Genomic DNA, 22,902 nt, shown 5'->3' with positions numbered 1-22,902 from the left:
CAGGTACAACCGAAAACAGAGAGATACACAGAAAATACACAGAAGGTAATAGAAGACAATACAAAGGGAATTACACTGATGGGAGCACATTAGGCAAACATGTTTGTTACATGCGGATTGAAACCGCCAGGCATGACCGCACTGTTGACATTGGCTTCGACATTGACAGCGGGACCAATCAAAATGCACCATCAGCTGAATCTCAAATGAGAACTACAGAAAAGCACAGTCTTGATGGACAGCTGTAGAACGAGCAAAGGGAAAGGCCGATAGCTGGAGAGAAACCTTTAAAGAGAGAAAATCGAGAATAGATAAAGGATGAGTGTGTGTCAATGACCCTTAGATAAAGCAAAAAATACATGATCAAAAACAGGGCGCAAAAATGATTTAAAATGGTTTCATATGCGCTTTGTTAAGGGATAAACCTTTGCAAATAACTGCGATTTGCAAATAACCTTTGCAAATAAAGTGTGGTAATGACAACAACAAATGCATTCATATACAGATTCACCATCTAGAAATGAGAACGTGGAGAGACATGACCAGTACAATTGTACTAAGCAATGGGACGGAGTGCTATAGAATCACAAACCATCAGAAAATAGTATGAGAGCGATACAAGGCAGTCTCACAAACACAAACGCACATTGTCGTGGAAAAGGTCTTGAAACAAACGCTGAGCTTTTAGCAAAACTGACCCATGAGCAGACTTGCACACTGTACGACTATGTGCCTAAACACACACCAAACAAACGCGGGTATCACTGAAAGCAAATCATTCCATGTACGTTGCGTCTGATGACATTAGGTCTATCTCACCAAACACACACACCACAGCAAAGGAGCCTTCAAAACTGTCTGACATCATCAAAATCAAGCTGTAGGGTGCCGCAAAACACACACACACGCCTAAGCGCAACAGAGCTGACATTCAGCACGGTCGCGTCGGGACAAAGGAGCGATCTGTATTCTCCTCCTCCCTCCATTCGACCCTCGGCTCTTGTTCTCACATGGCAGGGATGTCACTGGGAGCTCCAAAACAAGGGATGCTGGAGGAGAGAGATGAAGAGATGCAGAGGAGGAGCACAAGATGGAGAAGAAAGCCATTGTTCGGCCTCAAAGATGAGTTATTGTGTCGCGGGACCCTGTCCGAGAGTGGGAGCGAAGAATTAGGAGACAAACTTTAGTGTCGTTTTGTTGTTGTTCTTTTTTTTGTCCCCCGTCGATGGAGGAAGACAAAAAACGGGTCTAGTTGCGTAGATTCAAACACTCTCGGGGAGCGTTCGAGTCTGTTTGCTGATAAGTTAGTTGCGGATAACAAACACACAGTCCTCTGTGTAGCGAGTGCCTTATTTACCCCGAGGAAACACTCACACACAGATATTGAAGTTCCTACTCAAGTAAAAGAACACCACCTCTGCGAAAACAGAAGGAAACCATAAACTCGTATCCTAGTTTCTTTTTTCATACTATATATGGCCAAAAGCCAGAAAAACGTCCTTCTGTTAATTTTTTAAAATGCATGCTCCAACTTTGTGAAGAGCTGTTTGTATTCCAGCTCAAAAACTGTTTCCAGAATGGTGTGTAAACCCAACTAAACTACTCCAGTGGGACACACTTTTGTGTCTCAATGAACACATTCTACATGTTCCAGCATCTAATAGAAGGTCTTCTCAAATGACTAGAACCTGTTAAAGAGGAAATAAAGGGATACTCTCCACAAATATGATTTACTCACCCTTGGACAGTTGTTCCAAACCTGTATACATTTCTTTGTTCAACTTCTGATGAAATATATTTGGGAAGATTTTAGCAACTGACATTTCTGGGACATCACTGACTACCATAGTAGGAGGAATTTATGTATAATTTTTTTGTTCTGTTGAACATACAATTAAATCTGGGTCCTGGGGCATCTTTGACTACCATCTGTACTATGGTAGTCAATGGTGTCCCGGAAATGTCACAGCTAACATTTTTTAGACAGAACAAAGAAATGTTTGGAACAGCTGGGAGAAGGCTATATGATAGAATTTCAATTTTGGGGGGAGTATCCCTTTAAATCATGCTTCTTACTATGCTTTAGAATGTAAATGTTCAACAAGAAATGAGAAAATGAAAAAGAGTCAGTGCTCTGATGGGGCCCACCTGGCTTCTATAATTTTGTGATGCATTCATTTCTCTGTTTTCATTTGAATCACAGGAACGGCAAAACACGTTTGGTGGCATCTAAGCATGCTATTCTAAACATTGCCTGTGTGTTTATATTAGCAGACCACAACACATTTACAGAGTTTAAAGAATGGGTTTCTAAGACTTCGTGATTAATGATTGACCAAGGACATAGCTTGAACACTTCAAGGCCCTAAAAAATCTGAAACCCAAACAAACAAACCAAATTTTGCTCGTGGGCACATTGAACATCAACTGTTATTGATGACAATAAATTTTTATTAATTCAGTTTAATGCCAGTCTCAAAGACTTTCAGATTGGTGAAGCCTCGCCTTTGAAAACTTTAAGAAGACTGTAAGCCAAACCCACACTTTAAAATTCTCTTTACAGTCTTAGCTGACAGTGTCAAACCAGCTTATTTGAGAGAGAGAGAGAGAGAGAGAAAGAGAGAGAGAGAGAGAGAGAGAGAGAGAGAGAGAGAGAGCGAGAGAGAGAGAGAGAGAGCGAGAGAGAGAGAGAGAGAGAGAGCGAGAGAGAGAGAGAGAGAGCGAGAGAGAGAGAGAGAGAGCGAGAGAGAGCGCGAGCGCGAGAGCGAGAGCGAGAGAGCGCGAGAGAGCGCGAGAGAGAGAGAGAGAGAGAGAGAGAGAGAGAGAGAGAGAGAGAGAGAGAGAGAGAGAGAGAGAGAGAGAGAGAGAGGCATGGAAAAGAAAGGAATTCTTTGAAAGGAGCAATGAAGAGTAAAAAAGCTGGTGATGGAGAGAGAAAGAGCTGGATAATTTCATTTTCCATCTTCAGCCACTGACAATGGAATAGTTCCCCAATTCATCACAAAGCCACTACACACACACTCCAGCATGAACACACACTCACATAATCTCAACCTAGCCTAGCCACACACAGAGAACTAATTGGCTTCCATTGACACAAACACATTTCGATAAATAACAAAACCTGAACATAAAGGGAGGGAATAGTATTAATTTGAACACAACAAAAATTTTATATCGTTTTAATTTTAGCGATTTTGGTTCCGATTCTGCTTATCGAATCCGGTTCTTATGAATTCTCTGTTCCGATTTCAATACTTTTAGGGGAAGAAAAAAATGGCAAATAATTATAGAAAAAAGTTTGCACCTTTTATTCTTGCCTCATTTAGGCAATAACCAGCATGCTGTAACTGTAAACTGTGACGATTTGTCAAATAATGAAATAAACAACACTTCCATTAAGGAATAATCAGAATCAATTACAAATCCAAACAATTTAAGTATAACACAAAACACAACATAAAATATATAACATGTAGTTGCTAGATCGTCGATCATCTCAACAATTATTTGTGAATAAAATTCTGTTTTAAAAGGCAATTGAATTCATTATTCAAATCAATATCATTTCAAATAAACTAAAACATGCTGTCCTGTAGCTTCCCGAATGTATTTAGTTGTGATCACTATTTAAAAAATTAAGTAACAAACCAAACGGATTGTCTTTTCATCTCTATCTGTATTTTGTAACGTTACCCGAGTGTGAGACGCTGCTCTTGCTGCTAATAGCTATAAGTTATCTGGTGCATTGTAGCAAGAGGACTCCAGGCTGAGAGACTTAAACAAAGCATTCTTTCAGATTAATGATGTATTTCATCATATAAGAGGTACTTCCTCTCTTGTGCGTAATGAGATAAATTCCTTGTCGCAGGTCCTGGCAGACAGAGACAACCGTAAAATGATCACTGCCATTCGCGAGGGATTGAAAAAAGTCAGGATTTGATAAACAGAACCGAAAGGCTCGCATCCTATCGAATCCCTGGCTCTCTTAAATTTGGAACCGGTTCTTGATACCCAGCCCTACACTTAACACAAAAAATACTTTTTGGACATTGATTGCCTTTTTTCAAATATCATAGTACATACATCTTGCACAGAGGGATGCACAGATATTGTCATTTTGGTCGATAACCGATAATTCTTTAACATTGGAAGCCAATAACCGATATATCGGCAGATATACAGTATCTAAATATTACTATAAAATTCCCTTAGACGGAAACAAAAGGCAAAAAGTGGACAACTGCTTCTACCCCTTGAAAATCATGTACCAAGCATACTTTAACCGTCAAAGTTTCTTGTATATTTATTTATTAAACAAATTATAGATGTTCTTCCAGAGCAACCCAGAAAAATTTTCTTAATAGCAACATGTCTAACAGGTCTCAAGACAGAGAGCATTCAGACAGCAGTCTGATTCAAACAATATTCTTTTATTGGTATACTTAACACATTCGTAAATACTGTATCTACATACTGTACCTACATCAACATTGTTTTGCTAATAGCAGTTAGTGAATGATCACGACAGAAATACAGTACTGTACTGTATTTTGACTGTGAGCAGCGTGCAGTTAAAGAAGTTTAACCAGAGGAAATGATCATATATCGGCTTAAATTGTATTGGCAGATACGATAACATTACAATTTTAAATTTATCGTCCGATACCAATATGGCCGATAATCCCTACCTATTTAATTACCATCTGATAACCCCATAGTACCACCACAGTTCTTCAAAGAGTGAGTTTGGGACACAAATGCAGACACGCATGAAAGGATTTTTGCTTCTTGGGGTTTATACTCCATAAACAAACATTGTAAACTTAATTTGTGCATTTAACTTTAACATATACGACCATTTGCATATCATGGTATTATCGCATATTTTTCTGGTATAATTCCATTAAATATTTTTCAATTGAACAACTTAGTTTGTAACAATCAAACATAGTATTCCAGTTAAATTTCATTTTTGCAACTTGTATAAATAAATCTTGCAATAATATCAGGTGTTCTAAAACCATGCAATGTCTTTGATTTTTTCATCTATTGCTATTCTTATAATTAACTTATAATGTATGTAAAGCTGTTTTGCAACAATAAAACTGTGAAAAGCAATGCATAATTGACATAATACAATTGACATAATACAATTGACTTGACCTGAACAACAAATATCACAGACTAAGTTTGTGAATATCAAGTATTTATTTTAGCTCCATAACATCACTGAAAGACTATTTACATGTTAATTTCTCATCGAATCGACAATATCACAGCATTAAAACATAGCTCATGTTAATAGGCTACAAAAACTTTTACTGCCCATTTGGTGAAGGATTTAATAGTAATCCTCAAGTTCAGTTTTGTCACCCTGGTTTTGAATCTGCTGTTGTTTTCTGTAGAGATCAGCAATCTGAAAAAGAGAAAGAGTGTTACGAAAGAATATGCTTTGAAACTTAAGATGGATACGATTATAACATCACACAAGCTTCAAACTGCATTTCCTAATCATCTGTACAATTGTAAAACTGTTTTGAATTATGAAAATGGTGCAATAGCCAGCATATCTGCAGTGTGGATCTCAATTGCTCAAAAGCACATTTCACCAAGTAACAATGTTTGACATTGACGTGCTTTGAGGAGACCACTGACTTTGAATGTACAAGTTAATACATTCAAAAGGAATGCAAAGAACAAGCAAAGAGTTAGGGAGCTGGGTTATTTTAGAGCGGTCTTGTATTTGGCCTTTTATATGTCATTGCATTTACTTTATATCATCAGTGTTAGATGTTCTATCTACTGACACCAGCTGTAGGGTAACTGGGTCTTGAAAAGCAAGGACACTAACAGAGAGCATATACCAAATATGTGTGTCTAAGTCTTGATCCAACAACACTGGAACCTTACACTTCAACAAGTTTAAAGTTGCATTCAAAAACACATTGTACACACACAACGCTTTTATTGTCATCATCCTATCATTATTATCCTAATCTTTTCTATAATGATAAAACCCAATGTTTATCTGTTGTCTGTAAAATCAATAATTGCTATAGTTTTAATGGAATACCAATGCAACAGATTATGCAAAAATTACAGTTTAAATGAATTTGTTGGATACAGTCGAGAAGGTCAAAAAACGAAGAAAGTAATTTTGCTTAATAATACATTATCTCAAAACAAATTACATGATTTGCACTATTAATGCTTAAACCAAGAAGTGAGGCAGCAACGTTCTCTTTATTAATGGAAAGTGCCTTATACAGTATCATCTCTGTAAGTGTATGTTTGTGTGCCTCCAACCACCGGGTGACAGGAATAAAGGAAAAGCAAAATAAATGAAGTGTGAAAATGAGGGGGGAAGGAGTGAGTGGAGACAGTGTGACACATAAAGAGATGGATTTCCTTTAACGGATCCACTCCACTTGGTCCACTAAATCACAATGTCACGACGATCTGAACTACACCAATGTCATCACGTTTGACTTTCAAATGACAAACTACATAAAAATGTCACTCTTCCGGAGGAACTACAGCACACGCATGCTAGGAGGCACGAGTGCTGTTATTTCCTGTTCCATAAATACTGCATAAGACATTTCCCTTCAAAATAATTCCTGCCGTGTGTGGAGTAATCGCTATCGACCCCGCATGTTTCTGTGAGCCTATCAGAGCCGATTCAAGTAGGGTTTGTCAGTTTTCCATGTGTCGACTGTTGCCTGCCGTTCTGTGTTTTGCATCATACCTGTGCCCCCGTGGTAGCATCTTCTGGCTTTTTGTCATCTCTGATCCTGAGGAATCTTGGGAAACGGAGTGAAATCCCTTTCTCTGGGTCCACCTGATGGCCAACGAGAGAATTACACCATGACCACCCGACACTGACCCATACACATCGATCCAATCAATGAATCAGTCAACGAAAAACATTGATTCAGCTTGTTTCAAACATGCGTGGTGCACTGACCAATCCCATCGCTGCTTTGTAGATGGGTGAGAGAGAGAGGTCAGCACATTTCACCTCCCACACTTGCACAGCTTCCAGCCAAACGTCCGGTTCTGCCGATTGGTCCATGCGGTAATATGGGCGTGGTTTAGGTAAAATGTGCTCCTGTTAGGCATCATGAAAAGACATTAACATACACTACACGCTGCCCGAGACAAACCCACAACCAAAACACAAAATGTTGCTGTACCTTCAAGAAATTGTAATGTTGCTCCAGATCTTCATCTTTAAAGCCTGTTCCGATCTGCCATGAAACAAAAATGAGTGTCATTTTAGAAAGCACACAAATGCGTTGAATTTGAACATATGATGATACACTCTCAGACCTTGCAGACAGACTGGAACTCTTCGTTGTCCTCATCGTAACAGGCCAGTAAAAATCCTCCATAGCTGCCTGCTCTCTTTCCTTTGCCCAGATAAGCACCAATCACACAGAGATCGACAGTGTCCCCGACACCCTCCAGATAATCCTTCTTTAGCTGCACAGAGAAAAACAGGTCATTAGAAACAATACAACACACATCAATGGAAATGACCGTTTTGGCAGTCGGATAAACTGCAAAACTACACAACAAGCACCATTATGTATCTCCAAACTGTTTTTGAGTAAAAATATCTATCAACATAAAACCCTGCTTGCAGAAAGCACATCTTTTTGTAGTGTAAAACATAAATGTATTGACTTTCTTGACAGAGATATGCAGTTGTTATCCATAAACGTCATTACGTTTATCACTTAACGGTGTACTGCTAGTATTTTTCTCTGTGGACAATTCTGCATATTGCGAAGTAAAGAGAAACACGATTTGAATGTCCAAAAAGTGTTAACCTATTATTTCTTCACTACCAGCACTAAAATGCAGACAAATCTAGATATTTGTGCATAATACCTTCAGCCAATTATGAGAGCGTTTGGCAATCTCATACGTTGCATGTTTGTCCAAAGTTTTCACCATTAAACCCTCACAGGAATCTGAAAAACACACAATTTAAACACTGGACAACACCATCACTTATACCTGTGCAGTTCTGCTCTCTTTATAACTTCTGTCAGTAAAGTTTAACACACACCTCGTACAGACTGCTCCAGGAACTCAGCGATACATTCTGTATTGTCAGAATCGAGGGATTTCGCGAAGACGAACTCCCCTTCTCTCTCCTCGAAACTCTCTCGTAACAGAGCCCTGCGTTTGCTCAAAGGCTCCCGCACCAGAGACTGACAGAGACAGAACCAGAGATCATTAAACCTAAAATAACACACAGCTCAGCAAAAATCTGATTTTTGAAACATTCTCAAAAAGAAAATGCCGGCTGGCATCATTATGGTCTTACCTCTCCGTTCAGGTAGAGCAGGTCAAAGGCGTACACGCACACTTGAACCTTGATCTCAGAGGCGTCCACATCCTAAAAAACACACACACTTCTGCTCAGTTCATGCCTCTTTCTCACCATCTGTGCATTTCTTAGCACCCTGCGTTTTCAGATTCACACTTCCCCATTCATCTCTTCTGTTACCCTGCGTCTCCATGTGTCCCTCCAGTCGCCTTCTGTCTTTATTTTACATTTATGCTTTTGGTAGACACTGATTCAAAGCATTTTACGGTGCATTTGAGATTTATCAGTATGTGTTCCCCAAGTGTTAAACCCATGACCTTTGTTCTGCTAATACAATGCTCTACAAAGTAAGCGAAAGCCTTTGTTTAAAATTAGAAAAATGTTAGTGGGCTGATTTACTCATTGTCAATATCTTACAAAAAAAACAAGGTTTCATCTTTCATTCTGTTGTTTTTATAAGATTTTAAAGGGGTAAAAACTACCATCTAAAACCAAACTCTTATCGCCCCTTCAAACTGTTGTTAAATATCTCTTCAACCTTTAGCTCTCCCTCCAGTCTCTCTCTCCATTTCTCCTCACCTTTCTCTTGCGTGTGGTGAGAACCTGAAATGGCTGAATCTGTTTCTTTTCTCTGTCCCAGGCCACCGCTTCTGAATCTAGTACACAGGAGCGCACACTCGCTTTCTTCACCTGCAAAAGAGAAAGAAGGGCGAGAACATTTATTAAATCCCCCCCTCAACAAACCAATCATACATGAGTGAATGAAGCCCAGCCCCAGACATGCCCATCCCCACCATTACATCTTAAAATCTCTTGTTTAGAAGGTCATCTCAGCTTTAAAAACTAACACTTCCCACAAGCATAAACAGACCCTCGGGCTGTGTGACATTTACACTTCAATTGATGTTACGAGTAAGCGCATATTATGTGTGAGAGAAATGCTGTGACGGAGGAGAATAATGCCTGTAACCATAGCGACACTGACAAAAGTAAATGTCACGGAACAGCAGAAAGTTTTGCAACAGTTGATACGACATTATTAAATAATCGCCCAATAGAGGAGCATATTCATCAGTCAATACAGAAGTTGGTTGTCGCGCTCATTCACACCTGACGAGAGTTGTAACCTCCAGAACAGGATCAACAACTGTATTTCGCTGCTGTGGACCGCAGCTATTTATTTCCCACATGCCAATATGCTTAACTCGGACAGCTTTGATCCTTTTACAATATGTTTAGACATAACATTGCATAGTAAGAAAAGAAAGGCAGAAAGAGATATTCAGGTGCGGAGATGGGATATGGACACAATGATAAGCAAAACAACAGAAATGTTGTATTGATTTGTCTCCGTGTGTGAGCTTGTATCATTCATCACATCTTTTCATTGCTTTAGGGCTAGAATCCATTATTGCTTTTTGGAGGGGGCGGTGGTGACAGAGGACAAATACAGCCTTTGAGAAAGAAAGAGGGAAAATAAGGCCGACACAGAAAAAAAGAGAGATGTACAAAAAGGTGTGAAGTTTTCCCTCTCTCCCAAGTAAGTTCTTATCAACAGTCTCATTTTAGTCTCCGTAGCGCCGACCACAATGAAATCTCATTGGTACAAAAATCCTGCTTATTGAAGTCATTCAACTGCATGAGGTCTCACTTTTTCTAAGGATTCAACTATAGAGGATTCAGATGACTGGCAGTGTTCACTTTAAGTCGTTTTAAGACATCAAATGTAATTTTAATAAACAATGTGAAGAAAATCCTAATTACTTTCATATTTATAATACACATGTTGCAAAACAGCCTAAATAAGCATGTAAAAGCAAGCATCTTGTGTCATCGAGTGCTGCGCTCCAATTTGAGTCAATGGGAACCGTGGGATCAGTGACACTGCATGAGCGCTAACCAACATTTCTGACAACATAAGAACTTCAAAAGCTAATATTCAGCACAAAAGCAATTAAGCAGCTGTGTGTGAGCATGTCACACTAACTGATCTATGACTGATGGCAAAAAACTTTTACGATCCACAAAATTAGTTTAAAAAAAAAAACTGTTGCAAAATCACAGTGTGTACCCAGCTTTAGACATGGAAAAGGCCAATCTTTGTAACCCTCTAAAATCCATCACCACTTTTCTGCTTGAATTTGTGTGTGTTACCTGTGGTATTCGTGCGATAATATCTGGGTATTTGCTCGTGTTATTCTCCTGGTTTCGGCTAAAAACGTGCACCTCTCCATTCTCAAGAATATGGATCTGTTATAAGCAAAGTCAAAACAATTAACAATTCAGGGGTTTGATCAATGACATCATTATGGTCACGGAAACACTTGTGTGACTAAAGCGCCACCTTGTGGAATGAATTTCAATAACACGCACCTGAGCTCTCTCTCCATCATATTTGTATTCGCAGGTGAAAGAAGCCTCATCGAATCGTTTCATTACCTCACCGACACCTTTAGTTGGGTGAGCCAACATGGGCCGTAAGGGCACACCTGGAAAATAAACACAGTTTAGTATCATTTCTAAAAGAATACTTTGATAAGCTATTGGCTGGAAGAAATATAGTGAAAACTGTGATTGGTAGTACCTGGGGTGAGCTTGCAATGATTGGGCAGTTCATCTATGCCTTCTTTCAGCAAGACAGGAATGATGGCATCATAATTGGGCATCTCACTAAGAGGAGAAATATAAGTGAAAAACGGAAACAACACGGTGTACTGTAGAAATCTGTGTATTCATTGCAACACCTGTATAATTTGTTTAAAAAATCATATCGGTGCAGGGTGCAAATTCTTATTAAACGGGTAGTTGTTATGCAAGGGACACCTAGTTATAATTGTAAAATTGTTTGAAAAATGGAGATAATTTAATCTGGCAGCAGTTTGGGGTTTGTGTTTACCAATAACACTTACACAAAACAAAAAGGCAGATAAAAAAATAAGCATAAGATATTTTTTTTAAATTTGATTCAAATATATTTCTATAGAAGCTTTCACAATTTTCCATTGTTGCAAAGCAGCTTTACTTTAAATACAAAGTGATGTTAAACAAGTGCATTTATGAAAATGTTTTTATGTATATTAGGTACAGATTAGGGATATTACCTAAATAATTGTAAGATTTAGTCAGTTTTAAAAGAAAAAGATCAGTGAAAGGAACGCTTCTTAAGCAATGCATGAGAATTAAAACGTAGTTACCACAATGCTTTATGACAAAAACAACGTAACCAACAATATATACCTCTAGATATTTAGTCAATTAGAATGATGGATGAAAATTTAAAACCCTAGAATTTGCAATAATATAAAAATTTAGATAAATGTAGATGTGCATTAGCATTATCAACTGTGGAAAAGACTGTAATCGAAATAAGCTTTTTCAGCCTTCTGATTCTATTTAGCATACATCTACCTTAGACTATATTAAATATATCAAGGTTATATTTTCACAGAATGTTCCTAAAATTATTTAAGATTATATGTAGAAAACAGTAAATCACAATAAAATGTAGCTGGGATTTCACAGACTGGCTCATACTTGTGCTTAATTATTTATATGTACCAAGTTAAGGATCTACGTGTTTATATAATCAGATATATGTGGCCTATATTTGCTCGAAATTTAAAATGAGATGAATTAGAAATAACCGGCAAAGACCATTAAAGCAGTTCTATCAATATTTTGTATTCAAAGATAAGGAGCCAGTGCGAGACTAGGCTACCCAAAAAAATCTCATTAGCCAAATACAAAAGGTGACCGCAAGATTGTGGTGTTCATGAAACTTTCACTATATTGCTAAAGTGATAAAAAAGGGCCCACAATGCAGTATTCTCTCGAAGATATTTTACAGGTCACCTGGTTGACCAGCAATTACCCATAACTGTGCAAAAACTACCCACATTTGACTGGTGGTGTGCGTTTATTTCAGCCCTGTTATCACCCGGACCTAGAGGCCAGGATTACATTTTGTGTTGTGTGTTTTTACCAGTATGTCTGTTTCAGGATCAGTGCCTTCCCTTCCAGCCAAACTCTCCTGCTGTCTGTACTCATTCCTTTACCAGCATCCAACACAGCCGGTGGAAACTCTGAACAAACAATTTTTTAACATCACAGCAAAGCTACTGCACTAATGGGCTGATTAATATTAACATTTGTAAACGTTATTCATTTTGATTCATTATGGAAAAGAGTAATCTAATAGTAATTGCTTGATGCCTAGAGGTTCTTTCAGTGCTCTGATTATGATGTGTGTTAATGGGCGATTCATTAGTGTTAATGATCATTAAATGTAAATGTTTCAAACCTTGGCCTGGGGGCGTCAGACACACAGCCTGACTGAGACCTGCGAGAACACTCTGTTCAGCCAATCCGATTCTCAGCTTCCCTGCCAATGACCTGTCAGTCAAACACCCAACCAATCAAATGGACGCATTTCGTTTCAGCATTAATATTTATATAAAGCCGTCATCCAACAGTAGTATGCCAAGCAAGGCAAGCAATTGCAGAGGTAAATGTAATAAAAACGACATTGACATTATTCATTAAGACCTCATGCAGTGATTCTGCAGAGAGCATGAAGCACACAAACACATATCATAAATGAGTAATGAACTGACACACCTCACAATGTAGCGGGCCTCAGAAAAACGACAGGCCACAAAAAGGCCTTTAATAATGTCGATCTTCTTATTCATTGCCTGGGAGAGAGAGATGTTTAATCTATTTGCACTGATGCTATAGCACAACATGTCAATCTAGAGAACTGTGTACATGCATCTTTGTGGCAAACGTTTGGTGTAAGTTAACACATCACATCTACTCACAGAGTTGCCGCTCATGTTGGCAATCTCCTTCAGTTTACTGAATACGCCACGGGCCATCAGACTGGCTGGCACAAACATCATTCTTTGGTTGCTGCGGGAACTCTCAGCGACCAATCCCAAATCTCCCTTATCTTGAGCTTCCGCTTTGATTTTGTCCAGCTGTCGCCCTGAAAACAGAAGTAAAGAGGATGTCAAAGCTGAAAGACATTAGGTACCACACTGTGGGCTAGTTGCATGTAGTCGCGGTTTAGGTTTCCGATCAGCATGTGCGGGCAGGCTTAGGAGAAGTATGATTTCTGGCTTGCAAGTATGGCAATTATTTAAGACAAAAATAAGAAACCGATACATCGGTGATATAACAGAAAAACCTCTTTACATTACAGGGCACCTCGTTAAACCTACACAACTCGATATAACTAAAAGAAAGACTTTCATTCTCTCTACGCCTGTTTATTCTATTGTCAATGCTCATGATTTGTTTTGTTAAAGAAGAAACGTAGAAATGCAGGGATTTTCTCAGACTGGTATTAAACATCATCAGCCTTTTTTTGCTGTTCTATTGAGTTGCATTGGCTTAACAAGGTACTTAGAAATGTACAGAGGATTTTCTGTCATATCAGTATCTACCGGAAGTAAACATGCCCACACTCACTGATCGGAAAACTAATATGGCGGCTTTGTACAACAAGACCATTACAAATGAGTATGTTTTGCACACCTGTGGCTTGAGCGACAGCTTTCATCAGGACAGTTTCCCCGACACCCAGCTCGAGACCCTCATATGCTGGTCCGAGCTGGTTCAGACACAGGTAAACACAGCACTGCAGGTCATCTAAACAAACAATAGTAGACAACAATGAAATAATAAAGAAGGAAACGATTGAACAAATGCACAGAACAAGCTGTCCCCCTCTTTGTATTTAACTGTGTATAATATAAAGTTTCAGGCTTTATAATATAAAGACTTTTATTTAGTATGTTCAATATAAATACACTGTAAAAAAAAATAAGATTTCATTACAAAGGCAATTTAAGCACAAATAACTACACTCACCTGGTGAGAGCAAGATTACAGAGCGTAGAAGGTTAGAAAGTGTTTCGATATTCTTCAGTCTACAAAAACCAAGAACAGAGAATTTTAAAATGCACACACATTTGTGAACTCAAATAAGTAGATAAACACTTAAATATGTAAAAACATGACGCTTCATACCTGCCTGAATCTTCTTCAATCTTCTCAAATGTCCGAGCAACAGCCAAATATGGCACTCTGATAAAGAACAAAAGTAAGAAATATCAAACCATACACTTTTAACAGTAAGAATAAGTCTGAAGTTCATTGTTTACTAAATCAATTTCTTTAAAAACTATTGTTTTAATGTTCTAACAATGGCATTAAGCAGCTAAAATAGGCAGCTTTACCTTTCACCCCTTTTCCAGCAGGCGTGGTCAATGGGATGGTAATTTGTTCTCGAGGGATCATACTGGCTCTGAGCAGCAGAGTTCACTTCCTTTTCACTGTGCAAACAATAAACAGCCTTCACAATAAACCACAGTATATTTTCAAACAGTATAAACTAATAAAAGAAATGAAATTAAATAGAATTCAAGCTGCTTTGCAGTTAAACATTTGTTTATTTTCAGAGTTTTAACCTTTTGTTGTCTTTCTGTTGAGAGATGGCAGAGGTCTCTCCAGTCTTCTTTCTCTCTCCCTCATTCTGTTCCTCTATCTCCAGTTTAACAGCTGCTTTTCTTGGAGCTAAAAGAGTTTGGGTAAAAGAAATAGCTTACAAAAACTACAGTCATGTCACCACTAAACCCATCTGACTTACTTTCATTTGTGGAATACTAAAGTGGAATGTATTTATAATGACACAAGAGAGGTAAAAGAAAAGTTCTTACCAAAAAAACTGCTGATGGATTTTTTCTTAACTGATCCCTCATTTTCTTCTGTGTCTTTCTCCAGCACTCTCTCAGGGCTGCTCTTGACCTTCTCTTTCACAACCTCCTTTTCTTTTTTCTTACTCACTCCATTTAACTTTTTCTCTGGCCCATCACTGTTTTCACCCTTCTTCGCTTTCATCTTCTCATTGACATGCAAATCTAAACTTGCTTTTGCCTCATTCTCCTCTTTCCGTTCTTCTACCACAAGCTTTTCATCTCCGCTTTTCTCCTCCACCTCCATCATCTCTTTTTCCTTCTCTGAGTTGAAGAGAGATAATAAAGCATAAGGCAATGTTTAGGGATCACTGAGAAGTCAGTAGTCTGAGAAAACAGCTGTTTTTCTCACCTGTCTGACCTGGTGAGTCCTCTACTCGAGCTCTTTTACTCTCCTGCTTTTCATCTACTGCTTTCTCCTCCTCTTTTGTTACTTCTCCATCGCTCCTGCTTTCCAGCTTTCTCTTAGGGAACTGCTTCCGTGCTTAAGGACAAGAAAGAGACTTTAAAGTGAACATGCAGATTTGTTTTTGTTTTTAACAAGAATATAATCTGAATTATATGAATAATAACAGAACTAAATTGAGTGTTGAACAAAAACTTTTACTAAATTTCAATGAAATGAAAGCGGTGAAGAGAGAATAATGCAGACCAGTCTGTCGTTTGGGAATGCCTGATGGTGATGTCGATGTCGGAGTCGCTGGTGTTCCTGGAGTGCCCGAGGAAGCAGGGGTTACCATGACAACAGAGTTACTCGAAGTGACAGGTGTGGACGGAGTTATGGGGGTTTTTGGAGATGTTGGAGTGGACGCAGCCTTAGTAACATGAGCATGCGTGTGAATGTTCGGGCCAGAAAAGCAGAAACACAATCATTAACAACAATCCAGAAACAGAAAAGGTTGTAACAAACGATTCGAATAACAAATCCTTACCTTCTCAGGCTTTACCGCTTGGGCTTCACTCTCCTTGGGCACTTGCTCTTTTACTACCGGTTCATCTTCTTCATCGCTGTCTATGATTGGTCGGCTACGCTTGTGAACCTTTACTGGCGAATCACTTTCCTGAACACCATTCTGAATTTTGAGAGGGCTTTTCACAGGTCTGGAGAACAGAGCGATCATGTTTTATTTATGTACACTTCAAAATAGTATATACATTTTTTAAATAAAAATCACAGGACATTTAATAAGTGGAACATCAATAAAAGCAGCGTACTCAGGCTTTACTTTGACCTCTCCATCATTCTTCTCCTTGCCTTTCTTTGGCTGAAAGAATGACCTGTGTGTGGAAACAAGACCTCTGTGGGGTTAGAACGGAGTATATGCAGGACTCATGTAGCTAAATATTATACTTTTAAAGACCATTTTAAAGACTCTTTCCATACATTTTAAGACCTCATCCCCACTTATTTTTTTGCTTTCGATGTAAATGAATTACATTGGCGACACTTAGAGTGACTAACCCATGCAAGGTTTATTTGAAATGTTTATATAGAAAGAGAGAGAAATGTTTGCTAAAGTCCAACCTAAACGATAAACAGCCGTACATTTAAAGTTTACAATACTATAGTGTGACGTTCTGCAAAACCACCAACACACAACTCTGACATGAGCATGAATACGCTTCAGTGCCAACAATTCATTTCAATATTAATGCGGTGGGCTACACTTTTCATAAAATTCTGCTTATGTCTCTCGTTGAATGTTTTCTATAGTTGACTTTTACTTCATACATAGTTCAATTCCGTTCATCTATACGGCGCTTTTCACAATGCGCGTAGTTTTGTTGCAAAGTGACTTAATAAATAAAGAGGGCACATGCATAAAGAAAACACTTACGATATGCTTCGCTGCATGTTGCTGTTTTGCACTGCTTCGCCTTATCAAATCACAAATATTTGGAGTAAGTTTGGAGTATTTGTATTTTTTTCGCAGCCTCGATGTTCCCCCTTCCGCGCGCTTCACTCCGTATGATTCGGCGCCAAAGTGACGTCATTCCGGAAGAAGTGGAAACTTCTTCGTTTTTTCATAATGGCCAGCGGCTGACAAACAAGCAGAAAGCTGCAGGTCCTCCTACTGGACTGGAGCGGAGAGCATGTTTTACTGAACGGTAAGAAACCAAGCAGTTCGCATTTACTAATCTAATAAATCATGTTTGTAAAATGTATATATATATATATATATATATATATATATATATATATATATATATGTGTGTGTGTCTATAAAATTTTTAAAGCGAACAGCTTAAAATCAATCAGCAAAGGTTTTTATACACAGGTCTTTCAGCGCCGCCTGTTGGACGGAATATTAGGTCAGATGGAGTGGTTGCTGTGATGCACAAATCCACAGGATACACAAATAAATGACATCACAATTGGCAGACAGAGCTTGTGAAGTTATTTTTTTAATTCTTTACATTTATTTTAAAACCTATAATTTATTTGTAGGCCTATCACATAGGCCCGTAACACTTACTATATTCCATCTCATAGACTACAGTCTTATCATAACAAAGATGATTTCACTCCTAAATTGTTTCATTTAGCTAGTTTGATCAACTTAGCATCACTAACTATGTTCTTTATTGACTCTTACATCAAATCCCTCATTACCTAATTTTTAAGTCACAATCAGTGAGTAGTGGTTTCAGAATGGCATCCATTACAGTTTTCTTATTCACTATAGAAGGAGATTGTCGCGGTTGTCAGGTGAGACGACTCAACGTTGTCGGAAAAGAGTTTTCTCACTGAAAGGAGATCCTGTGATATAATTGCAGATTATAAAACACAAATAAATGTAAAGAAAGACAAAATGCTCTTCACATTTAAAATGACCAGTTTGCAGATGCAGACATTTCCCCTTTTGTGATGTCCTCTGGATAGAATTTGTTGATCTCCTGAAGTGTAACCAGTCCTAAAGCTGGAGCCTCAAAATCGTCCTTTGATGGGATCTTTGGTGAATCTGAGAGCAACCACTCCTGATAGCCTACAAGATAATAAATCATAATAACAAAACCATAAAATAGTGTATGGGGATCCCAAAAAGTTAAATAATGTATAGCTTAAAGGCTTATGTAATAAGATCTGTATAAATAAATCTTTAAATAAGATCTCACCGCTTTGAAGACTTATTGAAGTGGTCTGTACAATAGACATCCATTTTATTCTCAGTCGTCTGATGAGTTTATATAACTACCACAGAGTAATTCATGTTTCTCACAGGGTCCTTTGAGATTACAGCCAGTTTGAGAGCATGAAGATAACTTATTGAAGATAAATAGTATTTTTAATGTTCAAAAACATTAATACCTAATATGAAACATATCAAAGCTATTTAATGTACTTTAGGAAAATTGTGCATTATGAAGTATTGTACAGTGCTTTTTTGGGGGGTTGTAATGTTTTATAAAGTCAGGGAAACATGTGTTGTTACCCCTTAAGTGTCTACAAAGTCTCTTCTTCAGCATATATGAATTTAAGAGCTTCAGAAGGTCTCTTTCTTCCTCCACAAGCTGCATGACTTGATCTTTCAAAGAATTACATCTACGATTAATGGTCAAGGTGCAGTTTTATCTTGCCGCTCATGCAGGCTCAGCTCAGGTGCCGGTCGCGTGCACCGCTGCAGCCACGTAAACAGAGTTTGCCCTTCCCCTACTGACTTTCACTTTCGGTGCCCGAATATGGAAGTGAATGAGGCTTTGCATTTTTTATATCTAGGCCTATGTAAAATTATGCATCCTTTGAAAGATTTTTGTCCACCTCGGAAGGGCAACGTGAGTCGAGAAGGGCATATGGGCAGTTGCCCGGGCAACCTGAGTTATCCCCTGTGCGAGTCCCTGGTTGTAGTGCTCAAAAAGTATGCAAGGTTAAATCTTGGTTGTGATGTTCAGATTTACAATCTTTTTTAAACATAGAATTGCATTTATGTAATTTAGTGTCAAATAAGAAATGTGCAGTGCTGGGGGTTTCTTGGAGTTACTGGGGATGTCTGAGCTATATGAAAATTAAACATGGAATGCCATCTGTAAAATGTTGTGTTTATCTTTCTTCAGTGGCTAACAAATGGATCCATGAGTTTGGGCAGGAGTTTACAAGACCCTGTTCTTTATCTGAGGGAGTTAAAGGCACTTCAACGGAGCAATGGATGGTTACATAACTGTACTGTATGAGTATGCTTTGCTTATACACAGGTTTCCAGAAAATAAGTAAACCTATTCTTCATGTTAATCACACTTGCTAAATTCAAGTCTTTCTCTTTCCTGTGCTGTGTAGTTTATTGTGACTTGTCCTTCAGTCTCTGTAACCCATATTAATTGTTAGATTACTGTTTGTCAATAATTAAAGGGGTGTGGGCTGTCGATTGCAGAGTTATTGTGACCCCTTATCTCTTGACATCTTCTAATTACAGACCCCAGTCATTCCTTTCTGCCTTACTTAATGAGAGACATTTCCTAGTATGTCAGATGATCTGCTTCAAATCATTGCACTACTTGGTTTAAAAACGCCAAGGCAACAATATAATGTACGTGAGAAGCAGGTGATTTTTCCTTTCTGTTTAGAAATGCTGTCTATTAATGCACTAGGAATTTTGTTTTACCACCTCAGGACATGTGATGCATAAAGAAATTAAATGAAACACCTTCTTTGAAATACCGAACAAACAGGTTCCCACATAAGTTTCAGAAAAAGACCTTTACTTCGAATGACAGCTCTTCATGGTCACAAAAGAGATACATTGTTTAAATTCACAAAAGGACTTTAAAACAAATAATGAATAGAAAAATATGATTCAATGGACAGACATAGAGCTGGCAAAAATCAGTAAATATCATGTTAATGTGAAGGTTGTCTGTTTAGGAGTTTAACTGCATGTAGGAGTCATTTCATAATAATATGGGTTATGATGCAAATTATTTGAGTTATAAGAGTAACTAATTTCAAGAATCGTACTGTGTTATCTTGCCATCAATGCTTGTTCGTGTTCTGCTTTTGTTTTCTCAACACAAGTGGCTGTCAAATCTGGGCGCGTCTCTAGGTGGTGTGTATTTAAACTCTGCCAGTGCAGTGCCCAGGTTCATTAGCATTGTTTTGAGATTGCAAAATTCTCAATATGGTCATAAAGAAACTGTTGTTGTTTGTGGCCTGTGTCTGCATTCGCTCTACTGGGCATGAATTCTTCTCATCAATCGGTACATAATGTTTCTTTAGTAGCCTACTAAAATAAATTTATTTAGATTTTTGTCCATCATAAATATTATAAACATTTTTCACTTTTTATCTCTTTTTGCTTAGTCCTCAATTCCAGTTTATATGTTTGTTTATTTATCTTTCTTCATATTTATTTATTTTCTTATTAGAAGATTAATATTATCACTTTTGAGCCCGTTTACGCCAGGTTTGGGATATTTTTATTGGGAATTATAACAGGAATCACAGGAATCTTTAATATACTGTAATTGCACAATAACAAGAATGTTATACCTCCAAAGTGTGAAAAAAACATATCGTGGAAAAATATATCATATGGAACCTAGATTTTCAGAAACGAAGCTATCACTATAAATTAAATCATAATAATCAGAAACGTCCAATATTAACCTTATATTATTAGATATATGTCTATTTTGCATAAAGCCAGACTGAGTTTCATCAATAATAGAATGTAATAATTTTTTTTCTTTTGGCCAATATTAAAGCTATTACTTTGTAGTCATTTTTTAATAGCGTTATTGGGCGCCAACTATCCATTAAATTAGAATCATTGCCTGTTTCAGGGATTTAAGTAATCAACCCTTGGCATAAAGTGGGTGGAAGAACAGAATTGCATAAATTCTCTTTATAGACATTTAATAAGAAAGGGCAACATTTTTACAAAATATGTAATAATTCTGAAGAAAAAACATCCGTACCATGCAGGTGATTTATTAGTTTTTAATGATTTCATTGCTTTTTTCAATTTCTATTAAAGTAATGGGAGCATCACAGAAAGCTTGATCAACATTACTTAACGTATTTGTTGGTGAAAGAGATAAAACATTTGTAAGCATGTCTTCCACTAAAATTAGAAGTCAACAGATCATTATTGAATTTAGCACAGAAATTGGAGCAGGAGACGAGAGGGCGGGAACAGAGAGGAGACTAGAGAGAGTTTATAGAAGGCCATAAGGGCCATAAATGCCTCTCTCCACACAAAACATGATTTTCTGTCATGACCCTGCCGCTAAACCAAGAGAAACATGACATGACGGCAGAATCATGACATTTATACTATCTTTTACATTTTCTCTTACAACAGATTGTTTATAATGTTTCCTCTAGTCACTTTAAATAGAATGTAAATTAATACATTATTAGAAAATTCCATACAAGCAAATACTAATTAAGTAAGGAAAACAGACTCACATATATCATATATGTGACAAAGAGTAACAATGGTGTGCGAATGCTAAGCAAGATTCACTAATGTGCATAATTTGAAAGCTAAAACACTTTATTAATATTTAAGTTCTGAACTTGTTTTGCAAACAATAAAATGCTCAAAAATTAGGGCACATTTAATAGGTTAACAATCTTCTGAATCCAGCAATAAGTAGTGCTTTCAGACTGGCATTCGTGATTTGTGCAAATATGTTTGATTGTACAATGGAAATGCAAATATAAATGTAAATGTTTTTTTCTTTATTTCCAAACACAAAACACAACAATAAGAATTGTTATTTTACAATTCTGCCCCATTTCTTATAAAGAATTTTTGACTTGCTTCTGTATATTATTCAGTCAGGCAAACATTCACACTTTCACAAATTCTGTCAAATAGTTTAAACACTGAAATTATAATACATTATTACCTTCAACTCTTACTTTTACTTTTAGTTTCTGCATTAGTCATGAGGTTCATTCAAATAATGGTTGCCATTGGTGCATTGACAAACAGGTGATTTTTCCTTTTGGTTTATGTCTGTTGAGACACTGAAAATACCTGGATGTATCTCATTTGTTTTACAAACCACTTCACGCGAGGCATACATTTACATTTATGCATTTGGCAGACGCTTTTATCCAAAGCGACTTACATTGCATTTTATTGCATTATGTTACATAGGTATCTGCAATCCCCTAGGATCGAACCCACAACCTTGCATTGTTAACGCAATGCTCTTACCATTGAGCAACAGGAAAGCTTAATGAAATTAATATTCCCATATTCTTTCTGTGAAAAGACCTGATACATATTTATAGCTCTTGGTTACACAACAATCTCAAAAGGAATTTAAACCATGATGTGTTTCTTATTCTTGTCATGATGCTTGTATGCGAGTAAGGTTCTCTTTCGTTTTCTCTGAAAAATAAGTTGCATTCGAATGTGGGTGTGTCTCCAAATGATTTACTTAAACTGCCAGTACAGGTGAAGATGTACATCAGTAGCTGTTTAATCTCTTGAGGTTTCAAAGATACGAAATGGCTGCAATGAAACTGTTATTTGTGGCGTGTCTCTGGATTGGCTCTACCGCTGGACATGAATTTTTCTCATCAATGGGTATATTAGTGTTTCATTCATATTCTTAAATTAATAATGAATTTTTTTACATTTTGACCATTGTGTTTATACGCATTTTACAAATTATTTGTCTATTATGTGTGATTTGATCTTTTCATTTTGAATACATTTAAATGATACTTTTCACTGAAGTAAATATATAATAATATAATAAAACAATCACAGTATTGGTAGAGATCATAAGCATTGATTATCCTTCTCTTTTTGGTCTTATAACTAATAAATAACATTTAAAATAATC

General features: G+C 37.4%; 1 protein-coding gene across 1 annotated transcript; it reads right to left on the bottom strand.

The window, feature by feature from the left end:
* Nucleotides 1-4,413: 4,413 nt before the first annotated feature.
* lig1 (ligase I, DNA, ATP-dependent) lies at nt 4,414-17,102 on the bottom strand. The gene is made up of 27 exons (XM_079453208.1): nt 16,941-17,102; nt 16,318-16,380; nt 16,035-16,203; nt 15,755-15,917; nt 15,455-15,586; nt 15,067-15,366; nt 14,818-14,923; nt 14,587-14,682; nt 14,378-14,434; nt 14,219-14,277; nt 13,883-13,996; nt 13,165-13,331; nt 12,962-13,038; nt 12,645-12,736; nt 12,327-12,426; nt 10,929-11,014; nt 10,718-10,833; nt 10,499-10,594; nt 8,924-9,034; nt 8,342-8,413; nt 8,081-8,225; nt 7,900-7,982; nt 7,336-7,488; nt 7,200-7,253; nt 6,971-7,114; nt 6,752-6,844; nt 4,414-5,419 (listed from the first exon to the last, which is right to left on the bottom strand). Exons 1-27 carry the CDS (start codon nt 16,955-16,957, stop codon nt 5,345-5,347), a joined length of 2,940 nt encoding a protein of 979 aa, XP_079309334.1. The 5' UTR covers nt 16,958-17,102; the 3' UTR covers nt 4,414-5,344.
* Nucleotides 17,103-22,902: the final 5,800 nt, after the last annotated feature.

Source organism: Barbatula barbatula, assembly GCF_947034865.1.
Source record: "Barbatula barbatula genome assembly, chromosome: 3".
Classification (NCBI taxonomy): Eukaryota; Metazoa; Chordata; class Actinopteri; order Cypriniformes; family Nemacheilidae; genus Barbatula; species Barbatula barbatula.
This window is presented reverse-complemented; position numbering and strand designations above follow the sequence as displayed.